General features: G+C 34.8%; 6 protein-coding genes and 1 non-coding gene across 9 annotated transcripts; 4 read left to right on the top strand and 3 right to left on the bottom strand.

The window, feature by feature from the left end:
* Positions 1–741: 741 nt before the first annotated feature.
* LOC130980294 (uncharacterized) lies at positions 742–2486 on the top strand. Its single transcript, XM_057903982.1, has 5 exons — positions 742–1222; positions 1342–1425; positions 1468–1598; positions 1644–1765; positions 1865–2486. The coding sequence occupies exons 1-5, from the start codon at positions 742–744 to the stop codon at positions 2484–2486; spliced, it is 1440 nt and encodes a 479-aa protein (XP_057759965.1).
* A 2214-nt stretch (positions 2487–4700) lies between these two features.
* LOC130983382 (U4 spliceosomal RNA) lies at positions 4701–4850 on the top strand. Its single transcript, XR_009087377.1, has one exon. It is a non-coding gene; the product is annotated as a U4 spliceosomal RNA (small nuclear RNA).
* LOC130980295 (uncharacterized) lies at positions 4722–5167 on the bottom strand. The gene is made up of 2 exons (XM_057903983.1): positions 5162–5167; positions 4722–4858 (listed from the first exon to the last, which is right to left on the bottom strand). Exons 1-2 carry the CDS (start codon positions 5165–5167, stop codon positions 4754–4756), a joined length of 111 nt encoding a protein of 36 aa, XP_057759966.1. The 3' UTR covers positions 4722–4753.
* Positions 5168–5587: 420 nt separating this feature from the next.
* LOC130980259 (thiol-disulfide oxidoreductase LTO1) lies at positions 5588–8465 on the bottom strand. Of its 2 annotated transcripts, none has more exons than XM_057903937.1 (6): positions 7966–8465; positions 7475–7728; positions 7256–7368; positions 6592–6739; positions 5999–6136; positions 5588–5912 (listed from the first exon to the last, which is right to left on the bottom strand). In XM_057903937.1, the coding sequence occupies exons 1-6, from the start codon at positions 8318–8320 to the stop codon at positions 5838–5840; spliced, it is 1083 nt and encodes a 360-aa protein (XP_057759920.1). In that variant the 5' UTR covers positions 8321–8465; the 3' UTR covers positions 5588–5837. The 2 variants fall into 2 exon arrangements, with proteins under 2 accessions (XP_057759920.1, XP_057759919.1); XM_057903936.1 differs by having other exon boundaries at positions 7469–7728; positions 7966–8459.
* An 820-nt stretch (positions 8466–9285) lies between these two features.
* Positions 9286–11475, top strand: LOC130980260 (thiosulfate sulfurtransferase 16, chloroplastic-like). Of its 2 annotated transcripts, none has more exons than XM_057903939.1 (7): positions 9286–9619; positions 9724–9804; positions 9900–10010; positions 10403–10476; positions 10766–10836; positions 10931–10984; positions 11192–11475. In XM_057903939.1, exons 1-7 carry the CDS (start codon positions 9534–9536, stop codon positions 11264–11266), a joined length of 552 nt encoding a protein of 183 aa, XP_057759922.1. In that variant the 5' UTR covers positions 9286–9533; the 3' UTR covers positions 11267–11475. The 2 variants fall into 2 exon arrangements, with proteins under 2 accessions (XP_057759922.1, XP_057759921.1); XM_057903938.1 differs by having other exon boundaries at positions 9291–9600.
* A 53-nt stretch (positions 11476–11528) lies between these two features.
* LOC130980258 (serine/threonine-protein kinase STY17) lies at positions 11529–20153 on the bottom strand. Its single transcript, XM_057903933.1, has 16 exons — positions 19740–20153; positions 19273–19387; positions 18739–18839; positions 18498–18605; positions 17744–17798; positions 16866–16976; positions 15867–15917; positions 15417–15571; positions 15219–15326; positions 14616–14689; positions 14072–14247; positions 13535–13630; positions 12724–12804; positions 12544–12597; positions 12288–12422; positions 11529–12200 (listed from the first exon to the last, which is right to left on the bottom strand). The coding sequence occupies exons 1-16, from the start codon at positions 19940–19942 to the stop codon at positions 12117–12119; spliced, it is 1707 nt and encodes a 568-aa protein (XP_057759916.1). The 5' UTR covers positions 19943–20153; the 3' UTR covers positions 11529–12116.
* A 5094-nt stretch (positions 20154–25247) lies between these two features.
* Positions 25248–26003, top strand: LOC130980296 (uncharacterized). The gene has a single exon (XM_057903985.1). The coding sequence runs from the start codon at positions 25248–25250 to the stop codon at positions 26001–26003; it is 756 nt and encodes a 251-aa protein (XP_057759968.1).
* Positions 26004–26571: the final 568 nt, after the last annotated feature.

Consider the following 26571-nt stretch of genomic DNA (forward strand, 5'->3'; position numbering starts at 1 on the left):
TATATAAAAATTATCAAATAATAAAAAATTACATTTTTATCAAATAATTAAGAAAATTCACTCTCAGAAACGCATATATATTAGAGATAAATTATTGATAATTTTTATATTGTGTTTAGTATAATTAATGATTAAGGCACAACAAAACTTTTAAAAAATCATATTACTCATCCACCATAGTCTAATTTCACCAAAAATCATCTCAGTCCCACAACAATTCTAAAAAATCTTAAAAAAAAAACACACACACTAGGCTACAAATTTTACAATTAGATGTAAGAGATGATAATCTAAAATTATTTTTATTTAATTTAAAATTCATAAAATATTTACACGTATTATATTTAATATTATGGCAAATCACTATAATAAGTCAAGGAGAACAAAATTTTACACAAATCTGCCAAACTAAAATTTAGTTCAGGAATTCACCAGTGCACGTTTCTATATAATTCGAACCAGGTCAATTCGAACTCAAACTACATGTAATTCGAATCACATTGATTCGAACTATGTACACACGCACACACCCACTAATTCGAATCAACCTAATTCGAATTACACACAAAGTAATTCGAATCAGGGTGATTCGAATTACTCCCCATCACGCAATCTCAAGTAATTCGAAACTGGTTGATTCGAATTACACAATGTATAGTTCGAATTAGGCTAGTTCGAATTATAAAGGGCCAGACGTGTATAAATATGGTGTGAACGTGACTGATCTCATTAGAGTGAAAAATGGCTAGTGACGAGAGTTTTGTAGTGTTGGTTCATCACAGAGGATCGATTAAGAGAAAAACACGATCCGGTGTGAAGTTCACCAATAAGGATCCTTTCAGTATTTTTATGAGGCCTACGACAAGCTATGATGACCTTGTTAATTCTGTGCTACAGAAACTTGGTCTGGAAGGCGTGAAACGGGTTAAGAAGTTTTTCTATCGGATTTCAATCTCGGTGCGACAAGAAATCGTGAAGTATGATTGTTTCACGATCAGGAGTGATGAGGACTTGCATGTCATGCTTCATTGTCGTCGGCAGTTTCCCGAAGTTAGGACACCTGAACTGTTGGCGAAGTTGGTTGATGTGGTATCCAGCTCGGGGGGTTCGAACTGGAATACCCACACCGTAGGCACGGTAGCTGGTTCTAGCTCCAGACCTGTTGGTGTATGTTCGTCTGACCCTGTGTATGAACCTCCGGTCGAGCCTGTCGCCTCCCCTCGTTCGTTGTTGATCTCAACTGTAATTGAGGCGGCGAGGTTGGAATAGGAGATATTGTGCCGACCTCTTTACAGTGTGCTGCACCGGTTGGTCTGGGTGATGCATTATTGTATGATGTAGACGATGATGATGTGGAGCCGAACATCATTGCTGATGACAGCAGCGATGATATTGGAGCGAGTGAGCCAGCTGGGGCGGGAGCTGGTTCTAGCTATGGCACACAATAGTACCCTCCGCACATTTCAGCTTTAGACTTGGATGCCATGAGACAGGAAGGGGTTCCTGGGGAGCCTGATGGATTTGGTGCTAGAGATGCCGAAGGGTCTTCAGGTCTGACAGAGTTTCAGGTTGGCCAGCAGTTTCAGGATAAAGATGAGGTTGTGTTAAGTGTGAAGACATACAGCATCTAACGCGGGGTACAGTACAAGGTGGTGGAGTCTGACTATCGCCGGTATGTTGGGAAGTGTTCTGAGTTTGGGAATGCATGTACATGGTTGATTAGGCTAAGTCTCCGGCAGCGCAAGGGCATTTGGGAGGTCAAACGGTAACACGGACCACATACATGTCTCGCGACGTCCATCTCCAGCGACCACAGGAGTCTGGATTATCATGTGATCTCGGCATTTATCATGCCAATGGTTAGAGCTGATGCATCCGTTAGCATCAAGGTGCTCCTGAATGCGACGGTAGCACACTTTGGGTTCAAGCCGACGTACAGGAGGGTTTTGTTGGCGAAGCAGAAGGCCGTTGCCCACATCTATGGTGATTGGGATGAGTCGTACAACGAGCTCCCTAGGTGGGTGTTAGGAGTTCAGCTGACGATGCCTGGTACTGTTGTAGTCCTTAAGACGAGCCCAGTTCGAGTTGGGGGCCAGGTGGATGACTCACAAGCTTATTTTCACCGACTGTTCTGGACGTTTCCACCATGTATTGAGGCATTCCGTCATTGCAAGCCCTTGGTGAGTATTGACGACACCCATCTTTATGGCAAGTATGGGGGTACATTGCTCGTCGCGATTGCACAGGACGGTAACTCCAACATTCTGCTTGTAGCATTTGCACTGGTTAAGGGTGAGAATGCTGAGTCTTGGTCCTTCTTTCTCTCCCACCTCCGTCAGCACGTGACCCCGCAATCGGATTTGCTGGTTATATCAGACAGGCATAACGGCATCAAGGCTGTGCTTGAGGCTCCGGACGGAGATGGCTACCTCCAGCTGCCTACCGTGCATTCTGTATTCGACATGTGGCAGCAAATTTTGCCCTGACCTTCAAGGACAAGGATGCAAGGAGGCTTCTTGTGAATGCAGCCTACGGTAAGACTGAGATGGAATTTGATTATTGGTTTGATATTCTACAGTCTGAAGACCTTGCCATGTGTGAGTGGGCGAACCGGATCGAGTATTCATTGTGGACTCAGCATCGGAATGAGGGTCAGAGATTTGGTCACATGACGACAAATATCTCTGAGTGTGTTAACTCAATCCTGAAGGGGGTCAGGAATCTCCCTGTGTGCTCGCTGGTGAAGGCAACTTATGGGAGGTTGGCTGAACTATTCGTTTGCAAGGGCAGAGAGGCTGAGACCCAGCTGAAAACCGGACAACAGTTTAGTCAACATCTGGTGAAGTGTATAGAGGTCAATCTGAAGACGGCGAGGTGCTTCACGGTGACTTTGTACGACAGAGATAACTCGGAGTTCACTGTCTCGGAGACGACTCCTACTGATTCTTTCTCACTTGGTAGCTACAGGGTGTCACTTGGGTCTCAGACTTGTGACTGCGGAAACTTTCAGGCACTTCATTTCCCGTGTCCTCACGCCCTGGCATGCTATGCCTATTCACGGCTTACTTGGGAGCCGTATGTCCACCAGGTGTATCGTCTTAGCTCCGTGTTCAATGTGTACCGGATGGGGTTCACACCGCCCATTCCCGAGGGTTTCTGGCCACCGTACGATGGGCCGACAGTGATACCAGACCCAAACAAGAGGCATGCGAGTGAAGGACGTCCTAGGTCCACTTGGATACGGACTACTATGGACGAGGCGGATCCGAACAGGCCCAAAACCACTAGCATAAACCACTTGCAAGACCGCTGACATAAACCACTTACATACACCACTTCCGACACCACTAACAAAACCACTAACATAAACCACCAACAAAATCACAAGCAAAACCACTAACATAAACCATATTCAAAACCACTAAAAAAACCATTTACAAAACTACTAACATAAACTACTAACATAAACTACCAACAAAACTGCAAACAAAACCACTAAACTAAACCACAGACAAAATCACTGACATAAACCACTAAAAAAAACGGTAACTACCAACCTCGTCGTTGATGACCCCGGTTATATGAGCCACTCCATCCAAACGATATAGTATTTCCGAATCGTCTCTCATCGTCTAAGTATCCTGCTCGAGTCTTTGTCGGAGCGAATCTGGGTCGTTTTTTTTGGGATTTGGTGGGGTATGAGAGTAAAAAAGTGATTCGAATGAGGTGGGTTCGAACTATATAGTAATTTGGTGGATTCATAAACCAGTTTTCAGTTTGGCTGATTTGTGTAAAATTCTGCTCTCCTTGACTTATTATAATCATTTGCCCTTAATATTATTTAATTATTTTAGTAATAATTAAAAAATATATAATATAATAATTTTAAACTACGTTGAACTAATTTTTCTTAGTTTCCCAAAAATTTTATTTCACAACAATCATAAATTTAATGTTCGCAAAATGAGTTCGGTAAATTTGTGCTCACACACTACATGAAGTCACGAACACAAACATGAAAGCATTACTAACCTATGTCATGCAAGTATGCAACTATATATCGATCTTGTTACCAAGCAAGCTTGTTTTTCGATTTTAACGCCATCCACATCATTCTTGACCAAGAATTATAATTCTTACATTGTTATTAAGCACTAACGAAATCAGTGGTGTACCTGAATGTTCACCAGGATGGATGAACAACTACTCCTATATACTGATGTGCGATGCAATGTCAGTTCAGTCCAAATTTCGAGAAACAAAACATATCATGATTCCTCCTAGATTATTCATACGAAACTTATTAGTAGTGCAATTAGTGTCAGGTCATAAATTTTATCACAGACAACAGCAGTTACTTTTTTTTTGTGTGTGGATTATATGATACACTTGTTTTGTGGATTATATGCTGTTCAATAACTATCTTGGCATTACATAAAATATGGGATAAAATGATTTTTTTTATTGATTATCCAAACAATAATCTCATTTGAATGATGTTTAGCTTGGAAGGTGGAATCAGAATCCCGAGAGAGTCATTGAATAATTGGGAATTGAGACGTGGAGACTCTGCCATGGATGTTAGAGAGAGGAAAATAGAACAATGAGCAGTGTAGCAGAGAAGTCTTACATCGGTGAGATTATAAATGATGTGAGGTGAGAATGCCTATAAAATCAGAGGGAAGGGAGGTGCAGAACCTATCTTTGCGCTTGGGGCAATGACGCAGCTAGTGAGGTTCTAACCGAGGCGCGTCTATTGCTGGTTGAAAACTATTTCCAAACCCCCTCTTAGGCCTAGGTCAACCCTAGGCCTTCGAGAATTTCTGGAAGGGCTCCCTTCGGGTAAAGTCCTACAATTCTAGTTAAAGTTTTTTATTAATAAATTAATAAGTAAATAAACTAGATATCAGTTATTGTCAATTTTATTTTTATACCAAGTGTATAAATAGAGTAATTATTTAAATCAGTCTAGGATTATTCTATTTTTCGGATAATGCAAATTTGATTTGTATAAAATCAACTACTAATATATACTCGAATATAAATATTGAACTATAAATAATTAAATATATCTAAATATGTTGTTTAATATTTATAGTTTAATATGGATTTTGTACATAAAAATGTGTTATTCAATATTTATATTCGAATATTATATTACCGTCATTTTCAAATGAATATATTTGAACTCTAGACCCCGGAATATAATATCAGTTAAATTTAAATAGCTTTCTCCATAATTAACTGTTAAATGTTAATAAATTCACGAGTGATTGGTAAATTTTAGTAGTTGGGGGAACTGGGAAGGTGACGTCCATGTCCAATTGACGATATAAGTATTGGAGTGGCCTTGTAAATGCCATTCTTGTGAAACACGCAATGATGAAATTTAGAAAATAACTCCAAAACTTACAATTTTTTTTATTCCATTCCAAATATTTCTCACACAAGCTCGTTGATCTAATTTCTCCGATGCCGCCAATGCTTCTATTCAGACTGTAAATCAGAAACTACGCATTTAATGTTTTTTACTTAGCTTTTGTGCTTTTTGCGCTGGCCGTTTATACACATACATACATACTTCTAATCTACAAGAACTACGATTTATTCTATTAGGAAACAAATGGGTGACATTACTCAAGGTTGATTCCGACCCCTAATGTGTACAAAACATTCAACTAGGGCAAGGGGGAAAAAAAACATAAGATACATTCTTACTTGGCATCATAGAACAACAGGGAGGAATAGGTCTAAAAAAGGACAAACAAACTCATCTATAAGCTGTACAATATATGTGCTTCTACAATGCGATATCTGTTAGTTCCGAAGTTCAAACCCTAGCTAGGTTGAGCGGATCCATTATAGCCGGAGACTCGTGCCAATTCAGATAATTCTACCTCACCACTCACAACCTACAAGAAATGACAAAAACGATGAGAAATCAATAAATATGGATAAATCAGAGACAGTTATAATCACAACCTAATGGCTTCTTTACCTGACCGTTAATAACCCACATGGGGAAACCATCAACTTTGGCATCCACACATGCTTTGTTCATCACAGTTCCAGGCCGAAACCCTTCAGGATAGCATTCCACAATATCCAACTCCTTCACTGCCTCACGACCAAACATCTGTCATGGAGGGTTAAAGTGAATGAGCCCGTGACAATTAGGATCATTATAATTTAAGGCATATAAGACAAATAAACTGCATGCATGGAAGGCTTGTGGTGCGTCTTGTTCGTGGACAGTATCATTATGCATGTAATGGGATCTGCTCGTCATAACATATACATATAACAAAGAAATAATGACAAACAGAAAGGTTTATATATGTAATAACAAGCATGTCTCAATCACGGTAAAGACATTCACAATAAGATGCCATATCCATGTGAATTGAATTCTTTATATAAACTTGCACTAGCAGTTAGATTTTGATAATCAATCCAAGCTTGATGACAGGTAACTCAATTATCACTAGAATTGACAACAATTTGCTGCATAGAGAAATCCATAAAATTAATGATGATTAATTTTCTTAGCGTGGTTTAAAACAATGAAGGAAATTATAGAAGACCACATACCTCTTTTTGTTCTAAGCAGTGTGAACACCAGAAGGCTCCATACATTTTAGCTCCTATTGAGTGCAAATGCTTTGCGAGAGAGAGTGAAAAGGGGCTTGACGGATTTTTTATCTCAGTTGCATAATATGGCAATTCCATTTCAGCCAGGCTGTTAAATTAGAGAACAGAAAAATTGAGATTCAAATTGTAAGTTACAAGTGTAAAATTTTACATTGGTTTCATCTCCAATTGCATGAACAGATAAATGATACATCTATTTCAAGCAGATGTTTGCTTGAAAAAGTGTATCCTTTAGGTGAAAATTAAATCAGAATATTATCCACCAAGTCAATACGTCAACCATGTCACACACAATTGCACATTTTAGTAGAACAATACTAATAACACATTGTGATGTAACAGTCACAGGCTAACATAATGATCTTCATGCAAAATCCTTCATATTGGCTCAAACACATTCCTTGTATGTCATTAAACTAAAACATGTATATCCATGAGTAGAAAGTGAAGTTTTGTATAGGAATCGTGGAAAGGTTATATTAAATAAGTAAATATTGGCCTAAAAATTACAAAAGAAAATGACAATTGGAAACTAGATGATTGCCTTAGTTTCTTGAACCTGAGAAAATGAAAATAGAGATTTGCGCAAAAAAGAAAAAATCACCTCGAGGAAGCAGATATAGAATTATTATAGGAGGTGTTCAGAGTGAGAATCACCAAGCTGGCAATAAGCAACTGCATGCCCACTTGTTTATTGGTCTCTTGCAATCCAATGTCCTATAGCAGAAATTCCAAATAAAAATAGCAAAACGAATTAGGCAACAACATGAAAAAACAACAACCAAAATCAACAATGCAGACTTGAACACAATTAAACCTTTACTGCGGTGAAGAACAAGCTGAAAGACAAGAATGCCGAAAGCAAACAGTACGAGCAAGTCGACCCAGAGAATTTTGTGCTGAGAATGAACAAGAAGTAGGCACTAGCAACTGCCATGGAGGTAGTGGTTCCCAACACCATGAGCTGGGCACTGGACCTGCCAATCCCAAAAGGCAACATCTTCTTTGTGGCCAATTGCAGACCAAGCGCCGCAACCAAGCCATACGCCACCATCCCAACCAAAGGAAGAGGAACACCTATCAAACACAAAACAGAAAAATGTCACTCACACATTCTTTCAAACACATTGCCTGCAAATAATACCCTTCACCCCACAAAATCCAGAGACAAAAAAGAATCACACATAGAACAACAATATGGCAAACACACACATCAAGCCAAAACCCTAACAGAATCAAATCATAGAACAGTTCAATTGCAAGCACCATCGAATAGTTGCAACATATTCAAGAGAAGGCAAAGAAAAAAAATACCGAAAATAAGTGCGTAATCACTGTTGAGTATGTCGCCGCAGGGAGAACCACCGATAGGGCAAAATGCTTCGGAACCGGTGAGCTTCAGGTAGGTAAGGTACGAGGTTTCAAGGAAGCCGATCCCGGCGATCCCCGCGGTCAGCTTATGAGTCCATTCGCCGGAGCCGGAGGAAGTGGCGGGAACCTTGGTTTCCTGGTCGGGTTCTGCGGCGGAGCATTTGAGAGGCGGCGGCAACCTCATACGCTGCGTGACGTCGAAGAGGCCCAAGCTCCGGTGGTTGGGAGCACGGTGGTGCCAAATGGGCACAAAGGAACGAAACGACGATAGGGACATGGAGAAGGTGAAAGTGGCCATGGTGGTGGAAGCTTCTAGTAGCTTAAGCTAACCAACTCACCTTCTTCCTCGATAAGCTCATCTACCATATTCCACTGAATGGGAGTCAACGAAAAAGTCAAACAAATTTGCTGGGTGCAGTGGTGGTTGGTGTTAACTGGGCTTAATATTGGGTCTGTGATTACATAAAATGTCTTGAGTCGTTTTATTGGGCCCATGTTGGAGGATAGTATTTGGGCTTGAGTATTAAAATATCTGGGCCCAGTTGAGTTGTGGTGAAGCCACGTGTTAGCTTCTCTCTCACAAAAAAGAGATGGGCTTTGTGAGGTGGAGACTTATCCAAGATACCAAGACTTGAGGAAGTGGTGGACAGTGGGTCCCACACGTGTTTTGATTCTATTGGACAGCTGCTTGCTGGGCTTATCCCTGTGCCGAAACTACGTGCCATTACGTGTAATCTGACACTACGTTATCCATTTTTTTTATTATTATTAAATGTATGATTGGATATTTATTCACAAGAAATTGACACAGCTTTGATTTAGTTTTTGAGGAATTTTTTTGCATTTATATGAAAAAATAAGCCAATCATTGCCTATCACTACATACTCTTTTTATTTTTGGGACTAGATAATATTTTTTTCTCAGGTAAAAAACTTACCAACATAAAAGATGAATACTATATCGTAAAAAATTGTTCTTTTATACTATAAAAAATATAAAATAATACAAATATTAATTTTTTAGTTTAATTAGTTTAATCGGCACTCTTTTTTAGTTTAGCTATTCAATGATTTTTACACCGGTTATTTAATTTGATACATGTTCCTGTTTTGTTTAATATGTTGCATATATTATGGAACAGTAATTTGAAAAATGAAAATACACTCAACCTAAGGTGATGGTGCGGTAGCCCATCTCTATCCAATAATAGCCCATCTCTGCAAAGAAAAATCCTTTATTAACAATAAAATTATTATTTAATTACTTTAAAATTTAATTTCTTGAACTGATCGTAACAAACCTGCAATGGTATATCTATCCCCTACTCTACTGACACACACATTGTGTTTATCCTTTTTATGATCTTTTTCTGTTTCTGGTTCCTTGGAAAATATAGCACAATAAAACATTGCTTATAGCACATTACATATATTAGCCGCAACAACTACATACCTCAGATCATCATCATCATCAGCATCCACCATGAAATCAGTGATAGCAGCCTCGTTTGATGTCTCCGGCGCATGTTTGTCGTCTTCACGTCCTTCCCTCCTTAATGCTTACCACACAACCAGCAGGTGCCTCTAATCAAAACATGTACATAATTAATTACCGTATATATCTAGAGCTATATATTTTGCTATTTAATTTCTTCAACTAGAAAGTTGAAAGTCTGTTATATCGTACTTTATTACATGCAGGCCTTCATCTATAGTGGCCATCAATTATCAAAAGGGATATAGTAGTAGAAGGATTCGTGTTGAACCCAAGTTTCCATTTCGGTAAGTAAAGAATTAGTGCTAATAAGCTACTAGCATGTTGTGAATTGTATGAAATGATTATGGTGATGATGATTAATTGATTTATTGAATTGAAGGAGGGAAGCTGGTTTGAGTGGGAGCTTAGAAGCTGTTGGAGTTCCAACCTCGGTGCCGGTGCGTGTGGCACACGAGCTTCTTCTTGCTGGCCATCGCTATTTGGATGTCAGGTAATAATAATCGATTATTTTAGGTGGACATCAAAATCAGTCATTATTAGCATAAAATACATTTTGAAATATAAATATATATTAAAAATAAATTAAATCACATATATGTTTATATATAAATACATTAGTGACTAATTTTATTATATCAATAACATTTTTGAAATACGTACATACATAGTAACTTCTTGTATGTTAGAAAAAATTTGACATACTTGACCAAACTGCTGAATATATGTGTCAATACTAAACACATTTGTATTATATCCTTTGGATGCGACCCTTTTAGACCCTACTTTAAAGCGGGATCATTGTGTATTGGGTTGCAAAGAAGACATCATGTGAGAAACAATGATGTATCTCACACCATAGTCCTTGTGTTTTTGTGTTCATAGGACTCCAGAAGAGTTCCATGCAGGACATGCTCCTGGCGCAATTAACATACCTTACATGTTCAGAGTCGGATCAGGTTCTATATATCTCACATCTCAATTATACTAATCAAGTTCTTAATCAGAGACTATGAACAAGTTCTTGTTATTATGTTATGCATACCTCTGCAATCATCATAATTTGAGATGTTTTTATTATATACTCTTTATATTGTTTACATGGGAAGACCATCAGTTTACTACTTTAGAAATTTTCTCACATATAGGATTCCAAATACCAAATAGTGAAAAGCTTTTACAAATGGTGTAAAAGAAAAACTAACACTACCATTATTATTGTATTTTTTGCTACGTGTGTGTATTCAGGGATGACAAAAAACACCAACTTCGTTAAAGAGGTCTCCTCAGAGTTCAGAAAAGATGACGAAATTATTGTCGTGAGTGCATTTTTTTATTTTTTGTTTTATATATATGTATTATTCATGGCCAATTGTGATTGCTGAAGCTGATGTACATAATTTTGGTTGACAGGGGTGTCAGCTCGGTAAAAGGTCCATGATGGCTGCTACTGACTTATTAGCCGCTGTAAGATTTCCTTATTCACTGCCTTTTCTTAACATCTTGGCAATTGCCATTCTTGCCTGGAGTCCAAAACAAGCATATACTAGTTTGTTAAAATACATTCAGAGTGCAGAAAAAATAATCTTATAGCTTGATAAGAATATCTCGTCATAATAAAAGATTATGCAAGGCTTTTTGTGATTTCTGACGAAGATATCTTTAATCTTATAGGGGTTCACGGGAGTAACGGATATAGCTGGTGGTTATGCGGCTTGGACCCAAAATAACCTTCCAACAGAACTGTGATGTGTCATGTAGGAGCTGCAGCTGTGTATATACAATAAAATTCGAGTCGTAAGGCAGTAGCAGCAACTCACATACTGCCCAAAAAGAAATACATAAATGGGAAAAGTACACAAAATTATATGCACTCTGTATATTTTGTTGACCCTAGAAATGTTTATTTAGTTTGCAGAATAAAAAGCGCTTATCCCGTCCCATCTTTACATTGATAAGAGATTGCAATCAGCAAATTAAAAAAGGGAAATTGGTTTTACTCTGTATTCACCTTTTACCCACGTTGCTGTCGTCCCGACTAATATTAGTCTTCATTATCGATCAGAAGGAATATGTCAAGAGTAATTGGGCCTTGGTCACTTGCTCTTTTAGAGGTCAAGTTTCAACGGATTCAGTTATTAGTGTATCAGGGAAATTTTAACAGTTCTGCGGTTGTTTTAAGTCCGACTATAACGAACGACAGATTTCAAGTTAGCAGTTCCAGAAGAAACGAGGATAAATAACAAGTGACTATTTATTGTAAGCCTTAAGCATATCAAGGTCCAATGTTTTCTGCTTTCTACTACTCAAATGGGTTTTTGCAATATTGCACCTTGTCACCTTTCCTATTAAAAAAAGTGCAAGAATTTAACATTACAAGATGCCATGAATTTTCGATTTCTACCGCTCTTGCACCCATCCTATTCACATACAAATAAGAATAGTTTAGGTGCACAAAAGAGGGGCGTATCGTGTAAGAAATTGAGGCAATACAATACACAATCTTTCGGGTGTAGAAATAATCAACTCATTTGATCTTTGGTCAGGTTACTGTACAAGGAGCTTTCCTATGATCACCTCTTAGATAGTTTTCGAAATATCAGTTATGGCCACGTCTTAGTGATGAGAGAAAGCCGTGGGAATGGGATGACTTTTCTTTGTGTCGATCTTTATCTTCATTGACCTGAAAGAAACATTACAATGTCAAATTTAGAGCTTATAGGTCAAACTAAGTGAGAGTTTTGTAAATTGCAGTTAATATTTTTTTTACCTCTTTTGCTATCTGCTGAAGAATTTCTTTAATTTCAGAGAAATCCGGTCTCAGCAATGGATCTTGCTGCCAGCACCGCTGGAGCAATTCAGAAAGTCTTGGATGTGTATTTTTGGGGATTGTAGGCCGTAGGCCCTAAGAGCAATTTAAACCACACAGAATTATCATGCATAAGTCTACCAAAAGAATTATCTTGCATAAATAAGAGTACCAAAATGTTTACGACAAAATTATTGGCAAAGAGAACAGAACAAACCTTCTGCACCACGCCAACTGCTGCTTGCAATGGGGTCAAGTAAGAGTACGGTAGCTGATTAAAAGAAAAAAGGTAGAATATACAATGAGAAAATAATAGAAAGGTAATATCAAGGATTGAGACGAAAAACTAATGGAAGTTAAAGCAGCAAGGACCACTGCCTGGCACAAAATTACTCACTTCTCCCGTTAAAAGCTCCCAAAGAGCTATTCCAAAACTAAAAACATCTGCCTTCTGGTCATATGGTTTGTGTTCAATGACCTTCAAGTAAAAGTCAAATCAATTGAAAGTTACCTAATGTACCATTTTACACCTAAATTTAAAATAAAATAATGAAATAAAGCAAAATATGATGATCTTGCAAGCAACAACTTTTCAGTTCGAATCATCACAGACAAGTTTGAAAATAGGCATCAAGCTAAGGAATGACATCACCGCATTAACACTTGGTAATATAGCCAAGGCATAAAAATACAGTGGCTCGAATTCACCTATTCTTATTTTTATTTTCAAAAATCTAAAATTCAAGATAAGATACTGTAGCAAAACTTGCAACTTAAAACACCTAATAACCTAGCAAAGGTCCATATTAATAGAAATAAGCCACGTTCCCCAAGGTGGAATTGATTAGACAGATTAAGCTAAGCCATAGTGTCATATCATGAAATATAAATCTCTTAAGTTTAAATGGTTTCTTTTATAGTTTTCGTGCATCTCTCTGATCCATGTCCCAAATATTAGACCCACTTCTACATTGTATCTAACTCCTTTTCTGTTTCAATTGAATTTCGGAACTAAAAATGCAAGGATTTGGTTCAGTATAGAGAGAAAAAGTCTACATAGAATTCAACTATTCTCATATTCACACAAGTCCATATTTTCTATTTTTTAACCGATCAAAACCTAGTATGTACCTAAAATATCAACCGTACATTCTAGTTCCACAATCATGAATATCAGCAACCAATCACAAATCAAAGAAAATCCATACCTCAGGAGCCATCCAGCGGTATGTTCCAGTTTCGGCAGTCATCACTCCCGATTGAGTTTGCACTCTTGCAACCCCAAAATCAGCAACCTTGACCACCTGTTGAAGAAAGATATAATATTTGAGTACATAACTATATATAAAATGACATGGTTTGGAGATGCGCTTGTTCTTCTAGAAAAAGTTCTGTTTCTGAGTGCATAAGTTCATATTTTACTGTATGGTGCAGCAACACCCCAACTACCACCGATGGTTCATGATGTCATACACTTTAAGTCCATTATGAACATGGCCAAAGACATACACAGCAATACAAAACGAAACAATCATGACATAATACACACAGGAATAGTAGCATCATATCCAGCATAGATACATCACTTCCAACAGGGAATTACAAGCGCAAGAATGTGGCATAGAATATACTAAAATGCAAATTTCAAGACAAATGTTGAACACGGCAAGCAGCAAAGCATGCACCAATAGCATTTGAAATGCAAAAAAGCAGTATCAATGTGCACATTCATTGAATCCTCTTACTTCATTTTCATCCATCAGAAGATTGGCAGTCTTGAGATCTCTGTGAATTATATTATTTTGGTGCAAATAGTTCATTCCCTTGGAAACATCAATCGCTACTTTTAGTAAAGATGGGAGCTTAAATACACCCCTTTGTTTGTGCAGAAAGTCATATAAGCTTCCTCTAGACATAAACTCTGATAAAGGCATAAACATAAGCACATAAGCATCAAATTTCAATTATATGGAGACTGAATAAGGCAACCAAACCATCTTAGAAATCAAATACATGAAACGTCATAAATACATAACCAGAGATATTATAGAGATTTTAAAACTAAAACAAATCTAACATAAACAAGCTACTTGAGTGAAAAGTGGCCTTGTCACAAAGGCTTTGAAAATTGCAGGATACAGAAGGTATATGTAAGCAACCTTACTGCCAAAAGCAGAGAGATTATTTCTGCAACTTAAATATGAACTACAAATTCTCAAAGCACCAACCATAGCAATATAAAATCATAAATTTATTACATTAATAGATTCTCAGGGTTCTCCCATTTACCCGTAACTATGCAAAGATTTGGTGGCCGAGTACATGCGCCGATGAACTGAACAACATTTTTGTGTCGAATTTTCCTGCAACAAGGCAAGTCTTTATAAAGAAAGAGTGGTTTGCTCAGAATATTAATACAAACTACAGAGGATTAAAAGACGATGTTTTATAGAAAAAAATGAAATTGTCATGATGGAAAATAACTGTCAAAAATTAAAAACCACATAAGAAAAGTAAACAGATCTTGATGATGTATAAAATTGTAATTAGTGGTTATCTAATTATAGCAATTAAATTAAAGGAGATATTGGTAAAACTAATTAAGTTTATATTAGTATATTGGAAATTGATAGTTAATCTACAACTACATGTTTTAAACTTCATAAATATTATTGAAATGAAAGGAGTAATTAATATCATAAAAAAATGAGCCATTATTTTTTATTAAGATAATAACATATTTTAATTGAGTCAGATAGTTTTCTCAAATAACAAAGACCCTCCCTTTTCCATTATCAACTAAAAAGTATATATGCAAGGTTGTAGAGTGTAACAAAGATGAGAAACAATCTCAGCCATTGCTCTATGAATCAGTCATTTATGCAAACAAACCTCATGATATAAACTTCCTGTGCAAACTCCCTCAACATATCTGTACTTATGCGTTCAGGCTTAAGAACTTTGATAGCCACATCCTGACTGCAATATGTACCCCTGTACCTATGGATGCACAAGAAAAAAAGGTTGAAGAGATCCATTACCAAGGGAACTATGTAGAGTTAAAAAATATTTAAAACATGTATAACTCACAAGTCACCAAATGATCCAGAGCCCACTTTGTTTTCATATTTGAGCTGGTTGGGATCAATTTCCCATACGTCAGCTCCATCCGATGGTATTTCTATGCAATGTGGGGATGGTTCCATCCTTGCTTGGTAATGTTCACTCGCACCAGAAAGTATGCCCTGTTTTGACATATGTTGTTACTTGATGTGAAAGTCAATGTAATTATATCAATATTAATACAAAAAAGAATACTAATATGCAAACTAAACAACTAATTTCAACAGATGTTGCTCCTTGATCAATGGTAGTCCAAACAACTATTAGCTATTTCTCAAGTCAAAATACAGTAATCACGTCTTCTCTTCTTAGTATTCACTATTGAATATAAGTGCCACTATAGCAAGGACTCTTAAGATATCTTTCCTGAACACTCTAAAGCTTTCTCTTGTGAAACACGTAAAAGAGAGATTGTACCTTAACCTTCAAAATTTCCCTTTCCAGAACACCTTTAAGCTCCTCAGTTTCCTAATGGTCCAGAAGTAAAGAAAGGGACAATAAATTTAAGCTGTTATCTTACCAAAAATATATAGAAAACACAAGAAGCAATTTGTATTCAGATTTAGGATTGATGAAAGATCAGGGAAATCTACAATATGTAATGTCATATTCAATGTTGACAAAAGAGTCTTCAAACTTTCCACTAATACTAGTTTCAAAAGCAATTGTGTTACCTTGCTGAAACCAACCAATGAAGCTTGTATAGAGAATTCCCAAAACACAAAAACTACTCTACCAAGGAGATTAAAGTAAACTTGAAACAGGAAGAAGTAAATTCTGTCAGAGATAAGAGACATACTCATGAAATTTTATATTTTTCTAATGCTTGTTAATGTAGATTAACACATGCATGCAAGACAAATAAACAATGTCTCCACAACTTTCAGAGAAGCAAAGGAGAATGCTTGAAAACAAGTTATAACAGACATCATGATGTATATATCAAGGAAATCAAATTACATGTACTCTGCCAGTTATAACGATTTGAATGGACAAGGAATAATTATAGATCATGAAATTAATGTTGCATACAAAAAAACTTGAGTCGCATAACTTTTTAATCAAGGTGGGTCAATAATATTACATGAGATATAGCCGCCCATTGTCTAGGTCATACTGATATTTTGGATCTAGTCCTTGTATTAGGTATGTACCAATTAAAAAAGGGCAACTCAACAGAGCATGCAGTGTTGAACTGCTGGAGATTAAATTTCCACTTCTGCAGAAATTTTGTTTGAAACATTTCAGATATGGCTTTGAAATGCAATAAAATGCACCTAAATTTGTAAGAAACCATTGTGTTGATGTATTTGTATCCATATAAAAAGAATTGCTATCAAGATAGCATAAGCAATTCTATATTACCTACAGACTACAGGAATGTACCAGCTCATTGCTCAGACAAGTTCACCGTACCTCATTAGGCCATCCCTCAACAACAAAGACATCCAGAGAAAACCCATCAGAGGTTGAAAAGGCATGAGCTTCCTGAATGTTCAGTCCAAGCTCACCAAGAATTGAGGTTAACTGAAATACATAGCAAAAAGTGAGAGACATTACATAACAAGCAATTGTTCAATCTCTCCACATATTGTGATCCATGTGAAATGAATAACTGATGAAACCTAGGAGTTTGTGAAATGAACAAGAATGCAGTCATCTTCCCAGTTAAAAATAATGATGATCTCTCCATTGTTAGATCCAGACAATTAAATTTGAATACAAATAACTTACCCCTCTGCAAAATTTACACATTATACATATACAGGAGTGTATGTATACTAGTCAAAGTATAAATTTATGGATCCAAATAAATAGTAACTGCTGACAATATTATCGCATTGATCTTGCATGGCTTTCTCATACATGTATGCCGTTATGTTTATAAATTTTCAATCCAATCTGTGTGAAAAGTGAATAACAGGGCTATCAGAAAATTACAACTTGCAACAACTCTCAAAGGATCATTCTTATACAACTTATGAAAAACCTTCAATCAATAGTTTAAAATGCCTACGTTTCACAACAGCAAAAGCACATGGAAAGAAGTAAATCTATAATTGATGCAAGAGGCAATCACAAACTAGGATTATTTCTTGGATTGCCTTGCAAACAGCTCTCTAACTAAATTAACTTCCCAGTAAAGCAGAAGATATTGCCTGTTGCCATGTTGGAAGCCAAATAATTCAGTGGAACATAAACTAAATGAAAATTGTATGTCACACGACAATTTAAAAGCACAATTTATAAAACAAAAGTATAAAAAAATTAAAGATAGAAAAAGAATTAACTACCTGACTAAGCAGTTTAGGCTTGTCAACTGTTGAAAAAGTGATCTCGTGCATGGGGCTAAAATTTAGTAAATGGAAGAATTAGCACTGGTTAGAAATTTAAATACTAACACATTAACTACGACTATAAGTATATAAGAACATGGATGTACGTTCAATCTTAAAGGTGTGTTCACGAGTTTTATTATTCAGGAGACGAGAGTTTTGGATGCCTTTCAAAATCCTCCAAACTCATCATTTTTAAGTTCCCCCTTAGTGGGAAGTTTTGTGAGATTTAAGTTTGAATAACCTTTTTATTACTAATAAATTTATCGTATTACCATTTACCTTTTCATACGTAATATACTAGTAAATGATAAAATTGTAAGAATATATAGTAAATCCTCCAAACGCATCCTTCCAATTTATTTTTAAACTTGATAACAAGAGAGGGCTTAAAAATCTCAAGCGGCAAACAAACCCTAAGAAATTTAATATGGAAGGACAAAATAACTCTAGCACCCAACTGAGGACATAATTCCTTAATTACAAGACCAAGAGATTTTTGCACTTGGAAAATATTATCTTCAAGGTCTATCATACTTTTTTCTCAGTCTCTATATCAACCTCAACATGGAATGCGTGTTTCTACTTGATGTTAGATGGTACTTCATAGATTTGAACAATATTAATTTAAGCAAAAGAAAAAAGATGAATCCAGCAGCAATAAAATTACAAGAAAAATAGTCCAAAATAATGATTCAGCTATAATGCGTACCGCTGAATATATGGCATCACACCCATCGGACTGCCCCCATCTTCAACATTTTGAAGTGCAAGAGCTTCAAGATTAGAGGATGAACCAAAAGTAGGCGGGGGATGAACTCTTTTTGCCAAAGAGAGACAAGAGAAATGGGATTAGAAAAATGAGATCACGGAATAACTATAGGAAATAAATAAAAAACTGAAAAAATTCATGTGTATGAGCCATACACATGATCTAAGTGCATGAGACATACCCCTGCTTAAATGAATGGTTAAGAGAACTTTGTGCATCTTCTTTCTCAGAAGGATCTGAGTGCATGGAATCAACATTATTGGCACCACCAAAAGGATATACCTGCAATAAAGATAATATACACGAATAGGTCAGGATATAGTAATACTCTGGAGTCTTGACTTACTTTTAAGAACTTAATAAAAAGATAACTGAATCGAGTTCCAAATTTTACGTCAATCTAAGGTTAGAGGTGGCATTTATAAATGAAGTCTACAGCAAAAAACAATATAGTCAACCAAATAAATAAGTAATAACCACTTTCCAACATCCTCGACACCCTTTAGAATACTGAATTCTCAGTATAATAGCAGGAAAAAATTTCAACAACCATTTGACGAAAATACCATGTACTCTAAAAATCAATTAGAAATAAACTATCAGCACAATAATCTTGACCTAAGATAGAACGTGAAGTAGTACTAATAGTACTAATAATAAGTATTAAAAGACAAATAATCAAAGCGCACTAATTTGTGTGGTAGAAAAAGTAAACCTGTACTAGGCGAACTTGAAATGCTGGTCGATTAGCGGGGTCCTCAGCGAGCTTGAGTAATCTCTGATGAGCAAGAACGTCCTCTGCCCTCTCCACGTTCACATCCAAAGCATACCTATGTAGTACCACCAATCACAGTGACCAACCACAACCCACCATACTCGTACAAAAAGCACTCCGCCAAATCCACTTATAAAAAGGTAAAGTAAAAAAAAAAAAAAAGAAAGAAAGAAAAAGAGAAGAGGAGAAAAAAAAAAACACTCAGCTCGGTTTTCTTCTTATCTCAATTTTCTCAATTCTCATCCAATATCTCAAAATATCAAATGGATATCACATAACATAAATTAAATCGCTGTTTAACGACTATATCCAGAGTTTTCCCGAGTTCACATGAAAACTAAGTAAATTTGCAAAGAGAGAAGCAGAAAAAAGAAGAAGTGAAGGTCATTGGAAGCATGGCGAAAAACCTAGCGGGAAGACGATTGAAGTGAAGCCAGAGTTGATCGTCGAAGCCAGGGACGTTAGCTTCGTCGGAATTTGAGTCCTGAATACGGCGGAGGACCTCATTGTAGACCTCTAGCTTCTGGCGGTGATGACGTGGATGCGCGTGAGACGACGAGGACTGCACCGCCCTGCTCCCACAGCTCTCAATGTCGTTCTCAATCACCATCGAAGGAGCATCAAACAACAACGACCAACCAACACTTCGAATCAAAACCGGTCCACAGCACAGAAGAAGACGAAGAAGAAAGAGAGACTTAAACAGGGAAGAGAGAGGAGAGAGAAAGTGGATCGTGGGAAAATGGAAGGAAAAGAAGAAAGAAATGGCGAAAGGAAAGGAAAGGAAGAGTGAAGAGGGAAGAGGAAAGAGGGCAGATTCAGTTGACGCAAAATGCTTTTCAAGTGTTTCTTCTTTTTTACATTTTTCAATTTTTTTTCTTTTTTTTTAATTTTAAAAATGTTTCTGGGTGTTAGCCTGGTTGAGTTGGTTTGGTAGTATTTGCAGTCATTAAGAAGTATAGTCAACTTGATATGAAGTTAATAATCAAAATTTTTTAAATAAAAATTTAGTTAAATTAGTCAAATTATCGAACGACTATTACAATTATTAATTTCACGTGAAGTCAACTTTATCCGAATTTCTACCCTTACACATACTTAAATATTATCACATATTATATTTAATTTTATTTTTAAAATAAATTTAAAAATAATATATATTATTATTTATTAAAATAAAAAAATATTTAAATATTTTATAACTAAAAAATTAATTTATATTTTAATATTAATAAAATATTAAAATATTATTATAATTTAAATATTTTTAATAAATGTTTTTGGCTTCAGTGCAGTGTGTTTGTTCCCAGCTATCCACGTCACTGTGGACCCTACTTCCGCCCAATATCCACACACGTTGATAATTAAAATTTTGAAAAGGATAAATGAAATAAAGGCGTACATATATTGAAAGGAATTAATCATATATAGCTCATTAATAAATAGTGTTATTGTTTTTTGAATAATACCATACATACAAATTTTTTATTAATTAAATCTAATTAAATTTATCTAATATCAATAAAAATTATTTTTATCATTCTTACTCATTCATTTATTCAAATCTTATTGTTCATAAAAAAATTTATATCTTAATTTTAAAAAAATACAAATCTTATAAACAAATTAGCACTTACATTAAATCTATAACTGATATTCAAAAATTATTAGACCCCATCCCATCTAACTAAAATCTCATTAAAAATATTTAAAAAATATTTTTTTATCTTATTTTTACGACTCGTATTTGTTTACATATTAACATTTGATGAAATATTTTATTTTATTTAGTATAATATTTTATTGATTTTAATATTTTATTATGATAAAATTTTAATTGTAAAATTTAATATAATATAAAAATTTAATTAAAAAATTATAAAAAAATTAATTAAAAATTCAATAAAACTATAAATAAAATAATTAAACCTTTATTTTATTAAAGCCGCTTCTCTTTTCTTCTTTGGTTGAATACTTGAATGAAACGAAGTGTTTTTTCTTTTTTTTTTTTCTTAAATTTAGAAAATGGGGAAAGAAACACAGAATAGAATGTAATAAAGTAAACAGTGTTAGGACATAGGACCCACAAGGCCTATGATTTTTTAAGGTTTGTATGGCAAAAACATGGGCTCATTCTCTCTAATCCTTATCCCCTCATCTAGAAAATTCCTGGGCCTACCAAACCATGTTTACAAGAAGAGAAACAAAACTATGAACTATGCATAATCTGTTATCACCTCCCTTTATTTGTTTTCTGGAAACTAATCACAAAATAAAAATACAGGAAAATTTGGTAATTTCACATATTTTAAGTCAAAGCAAAAAATAATGAATCTCTTTGAATTTATGGTTGGAGAAATTAGTCTTCCAAGAAAGGAAAAATTTGTTTCTTTCAATAGCTCAAACATAGTGTCTTATATCATGCTTAATTATATTAGATAATTAGTTTAAATACAATTACCTAATGTTATACTTTATATAATCCCATCCCTCAGAAAATTAAAACTTAGAACTTGATCTTGTCAATGATGATTTGAAAGTACTAAAGACAAAGTCATTAGTTTTAAAACATCTATAATTGCATCATACTATAGTATTGTTTAGTCGGATTATAGAATATCCATAGAATATGTGTGTGTATTTATATAATTATAAATTACGGAGAGATTATGCTCTTTCTAAAGCTAATATATATACTATTCTTTTTAGATCACATACAGTGAAATAAAATGCATCGCATTATTATTTAGAGTTCAATTAAGAAATTATTTTTTCCAGTAATGTCAGTCAAATATTTTAAATTATTTTATTTTAAATTTTAATTTCTAACTTTCAAATCCTAAACTTTAAATTCTCTGAACAAATAAGGTTTAAAATAATTTTATAATAAAAAATTAATTTTCTATACTTATTCTATCATATATTGTTCTTATACTCCATGTTGACTTATACTTTTTTACTAATTAATAAAGTACTTTATTGAGTATCATTATTTTGATAAAAAAATTTAATGAAAAAATATCTTTTTATTTTTTAGTGTATTTGACAAATTTTTAATAGTAAAAATAAAAATACTAGAAAAATAAAAAAAAATTTGAAAAGCTGTAATTTATATCTTTTTTTAAAATATTTTTTCCTAAAAAAAGATATTTTTTATGTAATAAAAAAATAAAAAAATATTTTTATATTGTTATACCCAAACATAATTGATAGATAAAAATATATTTTTGCATGACATATCCAAACATAAAATTATTTTTACTTTCACATAAGATCTTCTAAAAAAATAAGTCAAAAAAAAATATTTTTTTAGAAATTCATTCAAACAAGCTCAAAGTTTAAAATATATATGAAGTTAAATTTTTAACGTATATCCAATAATTAACATAATTAAATACATAAAATCTATATGAAATTATTTTTTACACATCTATCCAATAAGTAGCATAATTAAATACAATTGTTCTATTTAGACAACTATTTTATCACTATAATTATCATCCAATGACATCAAATAATAATCAAACAAGAAAAGCGTTAAATAACCAAAATCTTTTCAAAAAAAAATTAGAAAACAATAGAAAATCAATCCAAAACAATGTTAAAGTATTTATTTTGTATTAATTTTTTTATTTTGCATTCTTAATTACTGCTAGAATAATTAAATTACTTTAGATGTAACGAATGTATAGTTATAGATGTTACATGTATGAAATTATAAATATTAAATACAAAAAAGTAATTTTAGATTATTTTTTCTTAGCATTTCCTTTTTTTCTTACAATCGCCTTGTATTTTACCCAATACTAATCATTTCTTTCTTTCTTTTTTTCTTTTTCACTAAAAAAGTTAATCTTGTAGCATTCTCATACCCTAAATATGACAATTACATGTAATTATTCATATAACTCAGCTTTAAAAATGAAGTGATGACTTGATGTGTTAGTGTCATCGGCTAAAATACGATGCAAATTAAATATTCAAAGCATTTCTCTAACGATCGAGAGACTAGAAAGATGGAAAAATGATTAAAGCTTTGGTGCTTTTCTTACTCATAAGGCACAACATGTACTCCAATATGTTGTGTCGCATTGAATGTTTCTTTTCCTATTCACGGTATCATCTAACTATGTTAAAAACTAATTCACTGTTAATATAAATTTTATTTAAAAATTTGTCATTAATTAATGTGTTGTTTTATGTACAATACAAAATTTAAATCTCTTAACACTAATTTAAACAAATAAATCGACCAATCCAAGTTGATTTATCGAATTGAGTGTTTTTTTTTTTTTGTTTCTTACGGTATCTCCTAACTCAGTATGCCAAAAATTAATCCGCTGCGGTACTGAACTTCATTTAAGAGCTTGCTGACTAATGGGTTGCTGCATGCACAGGGCGAAATTCGAACCTCCGACACTTACTTAAGCGAACTAATGAGTTAATCACTAGACCAACCTAACTTGGTTATCGAATTGAGTGTTTGACATGGCTAAACATGACTCTATAACTATGCCATCAGCCCAAAAAAAAAAACAATAAGAAAGAACAAAAGAAAGTTAAAGGCCAACCATGGTTACCCTTTCACAGTTTTCTACAGCTCCCAACCTACCAAAAACCAAACCACCTTTGACTATACTTGACCTAGCTAGCTACTGAACTAGTGTCAACATATGATTATGATCTGATTATGGCACATTAAAAAATAGCATGTATTTAATTTGATGTGTATGTAGCCCTACAATTTAGGTGCTTGAGGGTGAAAGATGGTCCCCCTAAATGTAGTTTTGTTGCACACTTTATTAACCAATCACTAAAGTTTATCTTTTTGTACAAAATTTTAACTCGCCAAACCAAAATATTCTCACTCCACGCTCACAAATTCTCAACATTGTCGTTTGTTGTTGGATATATCTGCATAGTTCACATTGACAAGTCAAAAACAACAATACTTATCCATTCTTTTTTTTTTTCCTTTATAAAAGCTAAAACCCGTTTGAAATAATTAATTAAATGCAATGTTCTATTTTTATTTTTTAGGACAACGTAGACTGTTGACTCGAATTATACAGGTTCAAAATCGAATACATTATTACTATGATGTTTTTCCTCTTTCTCTCTATTTTTTTTTTTTTTGTCACTATAATATGATGATTACGATCTTATCTGAACGGTCCGTGGCCAACACCATTCTTTTAAGTTTTAAATATTGCAAATAGCACATGTAAACAGTTTTATACACTGATATAAAGTATCGAACGCGTTCGTCATGTTTAACACGCGAGTCAAAACTCAATCTTACCAACTAAACTAAAAACTTGCATATCCGGATATCCCCCATAAATTATATATAAATATTGTCATAATTCATATTTTATGTAATATTAAATTAGAAAAGATGTATATGTACTGAAATTATTTATTATATTGATTTATTGTTAGGAATGAACATATAAATGGTACAATAAGAAGTTAAATATAAGTATGGTGAGCTGTGTTTCTCATATTTTCGAAATGTTAACACTATTTTTTTGCATTTTACGTATTGCTGATATTGTCTGTTATGGATATCTAACTTAATTAGTAACAATTAATTAGTCATTCTTTCTACTGTATAGCAGTTAGTTAGGCTCTTAGCTCACTTGTGTATATATATATATATATGTACCTTATTTGTAATTACTCACTTAGTCAATTAAATCTTTTTTTCTCTCCATGCCCTTTCACATTCAATATGGTATCAGATGTAATTCTTCTTCACACTTCTGCATTATTCTCTCCTTTCATTCTTTGATTTTTTCAGGAAAATTTCTTGATTTTTCATCCTTCTTTCTCGCTCTTTCTCGTTTTGGCCAGAACCTTCTTCCTCAGTCAATACCTCCTCTTTTCCTCTATTCTTTTACTCATCAATCAGAATGTCTGTAATTTCTGTATCCACAGTTTCTCAGGGAGATTCCAATACTCCTCGAGCTTTGGCACCACCCTCGCCGATTCCTGATGCATATCTGCTCCAGTTCGGCGATCACCCAGGATTCGTGCTTGTTTCACAACCTCTACAAGAAGACAACTACGCTTCTTGGTGTAGATCGATGAGGCTTGCGTTGAGTGGAAAACGCAAAATCTGCTTCATCGATGGCTCCCTCCCGAAGCCAGATCCAATTCTTGACCCTGCGCTTGCTGAATCATGGCGGTACACGAATGACATCGTCACTACGTGGTTGCTGATTGCGATCTCCAAGGATATTGCGGCAAGCGTCATCTATGCTGGATCCGCGGCTTTACTCTGGCAAGATTTGGAGACTCGCTTCTCTCATAGCAACGCACCTCGCATCTTTGAGCTGAAGAGGTCACTCATGTCTCTGACTCAAGGCTCTCTCTTGGTCTCACAGTATTTCACAAAGTTGAAGATACTTTGGGAAGAACTCAGCACCTTCAAGCCATTGGTATCTTGTTCATGTGGCGGCGTTAAGCAGATTCAAGCCTTCCTTGATCAAGAATATGTGATGTTGTTCCTTATGGGTCTCAATGAGAATTTGGCAAGTGTTCGAAGCCAGATCCTATTGTCAGATCCACTACCTCCGATTGGAAAAGTCTTTTCTCTTGTGTTGCAAGAGGAGAAGCAGAGAGCACTCACCTCTCCAAGCCAACATATGCAAGGCTTTTGCTGTTAAACAGTCTCCAAGACCCACCGTTCCTTCTGGCAAGGTGAAAGGGAGGAAAGATCATCCACTCTGTGCTCATTGTGGGTTGCTGGGACATATTGTAGATAAATGTTATCGTCTCCATGGATATTCCCAGAACAAGCCTATGAATGCCAAATTCCAAGTGCATCATGTTGCCAAGGTCGCTCATGATCAAGAAAGTCAAGATCCATCTCCAACATCTAGCTTTTCACTTATAGCGGCTTAGTACAACCAATTGATGACTCTCTTGCAAACTCAGCAAGCTCTTTAGGACATTGAACCTGAAATTTGTGCAGGTAAAGTGTTTTCCTCATGTTATTCAAATCAAATGGCAGAGGTTAGTTCTTGGATAGTTGATTCTGGAGCCACCACTCACATCACTAATTCCTTTAAATTTTTGAAAAATCCCAAACCTCTTACAAATTATTTTGTTGCTTTACCTGACCATACCAAAATTTGTGCCTTAGCTATTGGTAATGTTGTTCTTAATTCTTCTTTAATCCTTTACAATGTCATATTCATTCCCTCTTTTGGAGTTAATTTGATTTCTGTTAGT

This window comes from Arachis stenosperma, chromosome 5 (assembly GCF_014773155.1).
Source record: "Arachis stenosperma cultivar V10309 chromosome 5, arast.V10309.gnm1.PFL2, whole genome shotgun sequence".
NCBI classification, from domain to species: domain Eukaryota; kingdom Viridiplantae; phylum Streptophyta; class Magnoliopsida; order Fabales; family Fabaceae; genus Arachis; species Arachis stenosperma.

Bases quoted from the DNA above. Each gene is read 5' to 3' on its own strand.
- LOC130980294 (XM_057903982.1), top strand. From the start codon at position 742: ATGGCTAGTGACGAGAGTTTTGTAGTGTTGGTTCATCACAGAGGATCG. The intron at 1,223-1,341 runs GTTCGTTGTTGA...TGTATGATGTAG, and splicing joins CGAGCCTGTCGCCTCCCCTC to ACGATGATGATGTGGAGCCG. The intron at 1,426-1,467 runs GTTCTAGCTATG...CGCACATTTCAG, and splicing joins GCCAGCTGGGGCGGGAGCTG to CTTTAGACTTGGATGCCATG.
- LOC130980259 (XM_057903936.1), bottom strand. From the start codon at position 8,320: ATGGCCACTTTCACCTTCTCCATGTCCCTATCGTCGTTTCGTTCCTTT. The intron at 7,729-7,965 runs GTATTTTTTTTC...TGTGTTTGATAG, and splicing joins TGATTACGCACTTATTTTCG to GTGTTCCTCTTCCTTTGGTT. The intron at 7,369-7,468 runs GTTTAATTGTGT...TTTCTGCTATAG, and splicing joins TGTTCTTCACCGCAGTAAAG to GACATTGGATTGCAAGAGAC.
- LOC130980260 (XM_057903938.1), top strand. From the start codon at position 9,506: ATGAAATCAGTGATAGCAGCCTCGTTTGATGTCTCCGGCGCATGTTTG. The intron at 9,805-9,899 runs GTAAGTAAAGAA...ATTGAATTGAAG, and splicing joins GAACCCAAGTTTCCATTTCG to GAGGGAAGCTGGTTTGAGTG. The intron at 10,477-10,765 runs GTTCTATATATC...GTGTGTATTCAG, and splicing joins CATGTTCAGAGTCGGATCAG to GGATGACAAAAAACACCAAC.
- LOC130980258 (XM_057903933.1), bottom strand. From the start codon at position 19,942: ATGGTGATTGAGAACGACATTGAGAGCTGTGGGAGCAGGGCGGTGCAG. The intron at 12,805-13,534 runs GTATGGATTTTC...TTTTACTTGAAG, and splicing joins ACCGCTGGATGGCTCCTGAG to GTCATTGAACACAAACCATA. The intron at 12,201-12,287 runs GTAAAAAAAATA...TGTTTCTTTCAG, and splicing joins TTCAGCAGATAGCAAAAGAG to GTCAATGAAGATAAAGATCG.
- LOC130980296 (XM_057903985.1), top strand. From the start codon at position 25,248: ATGTCTGTAATTTCTGTATCCACAGTTTCTCAGGGAGATTCCAATACT.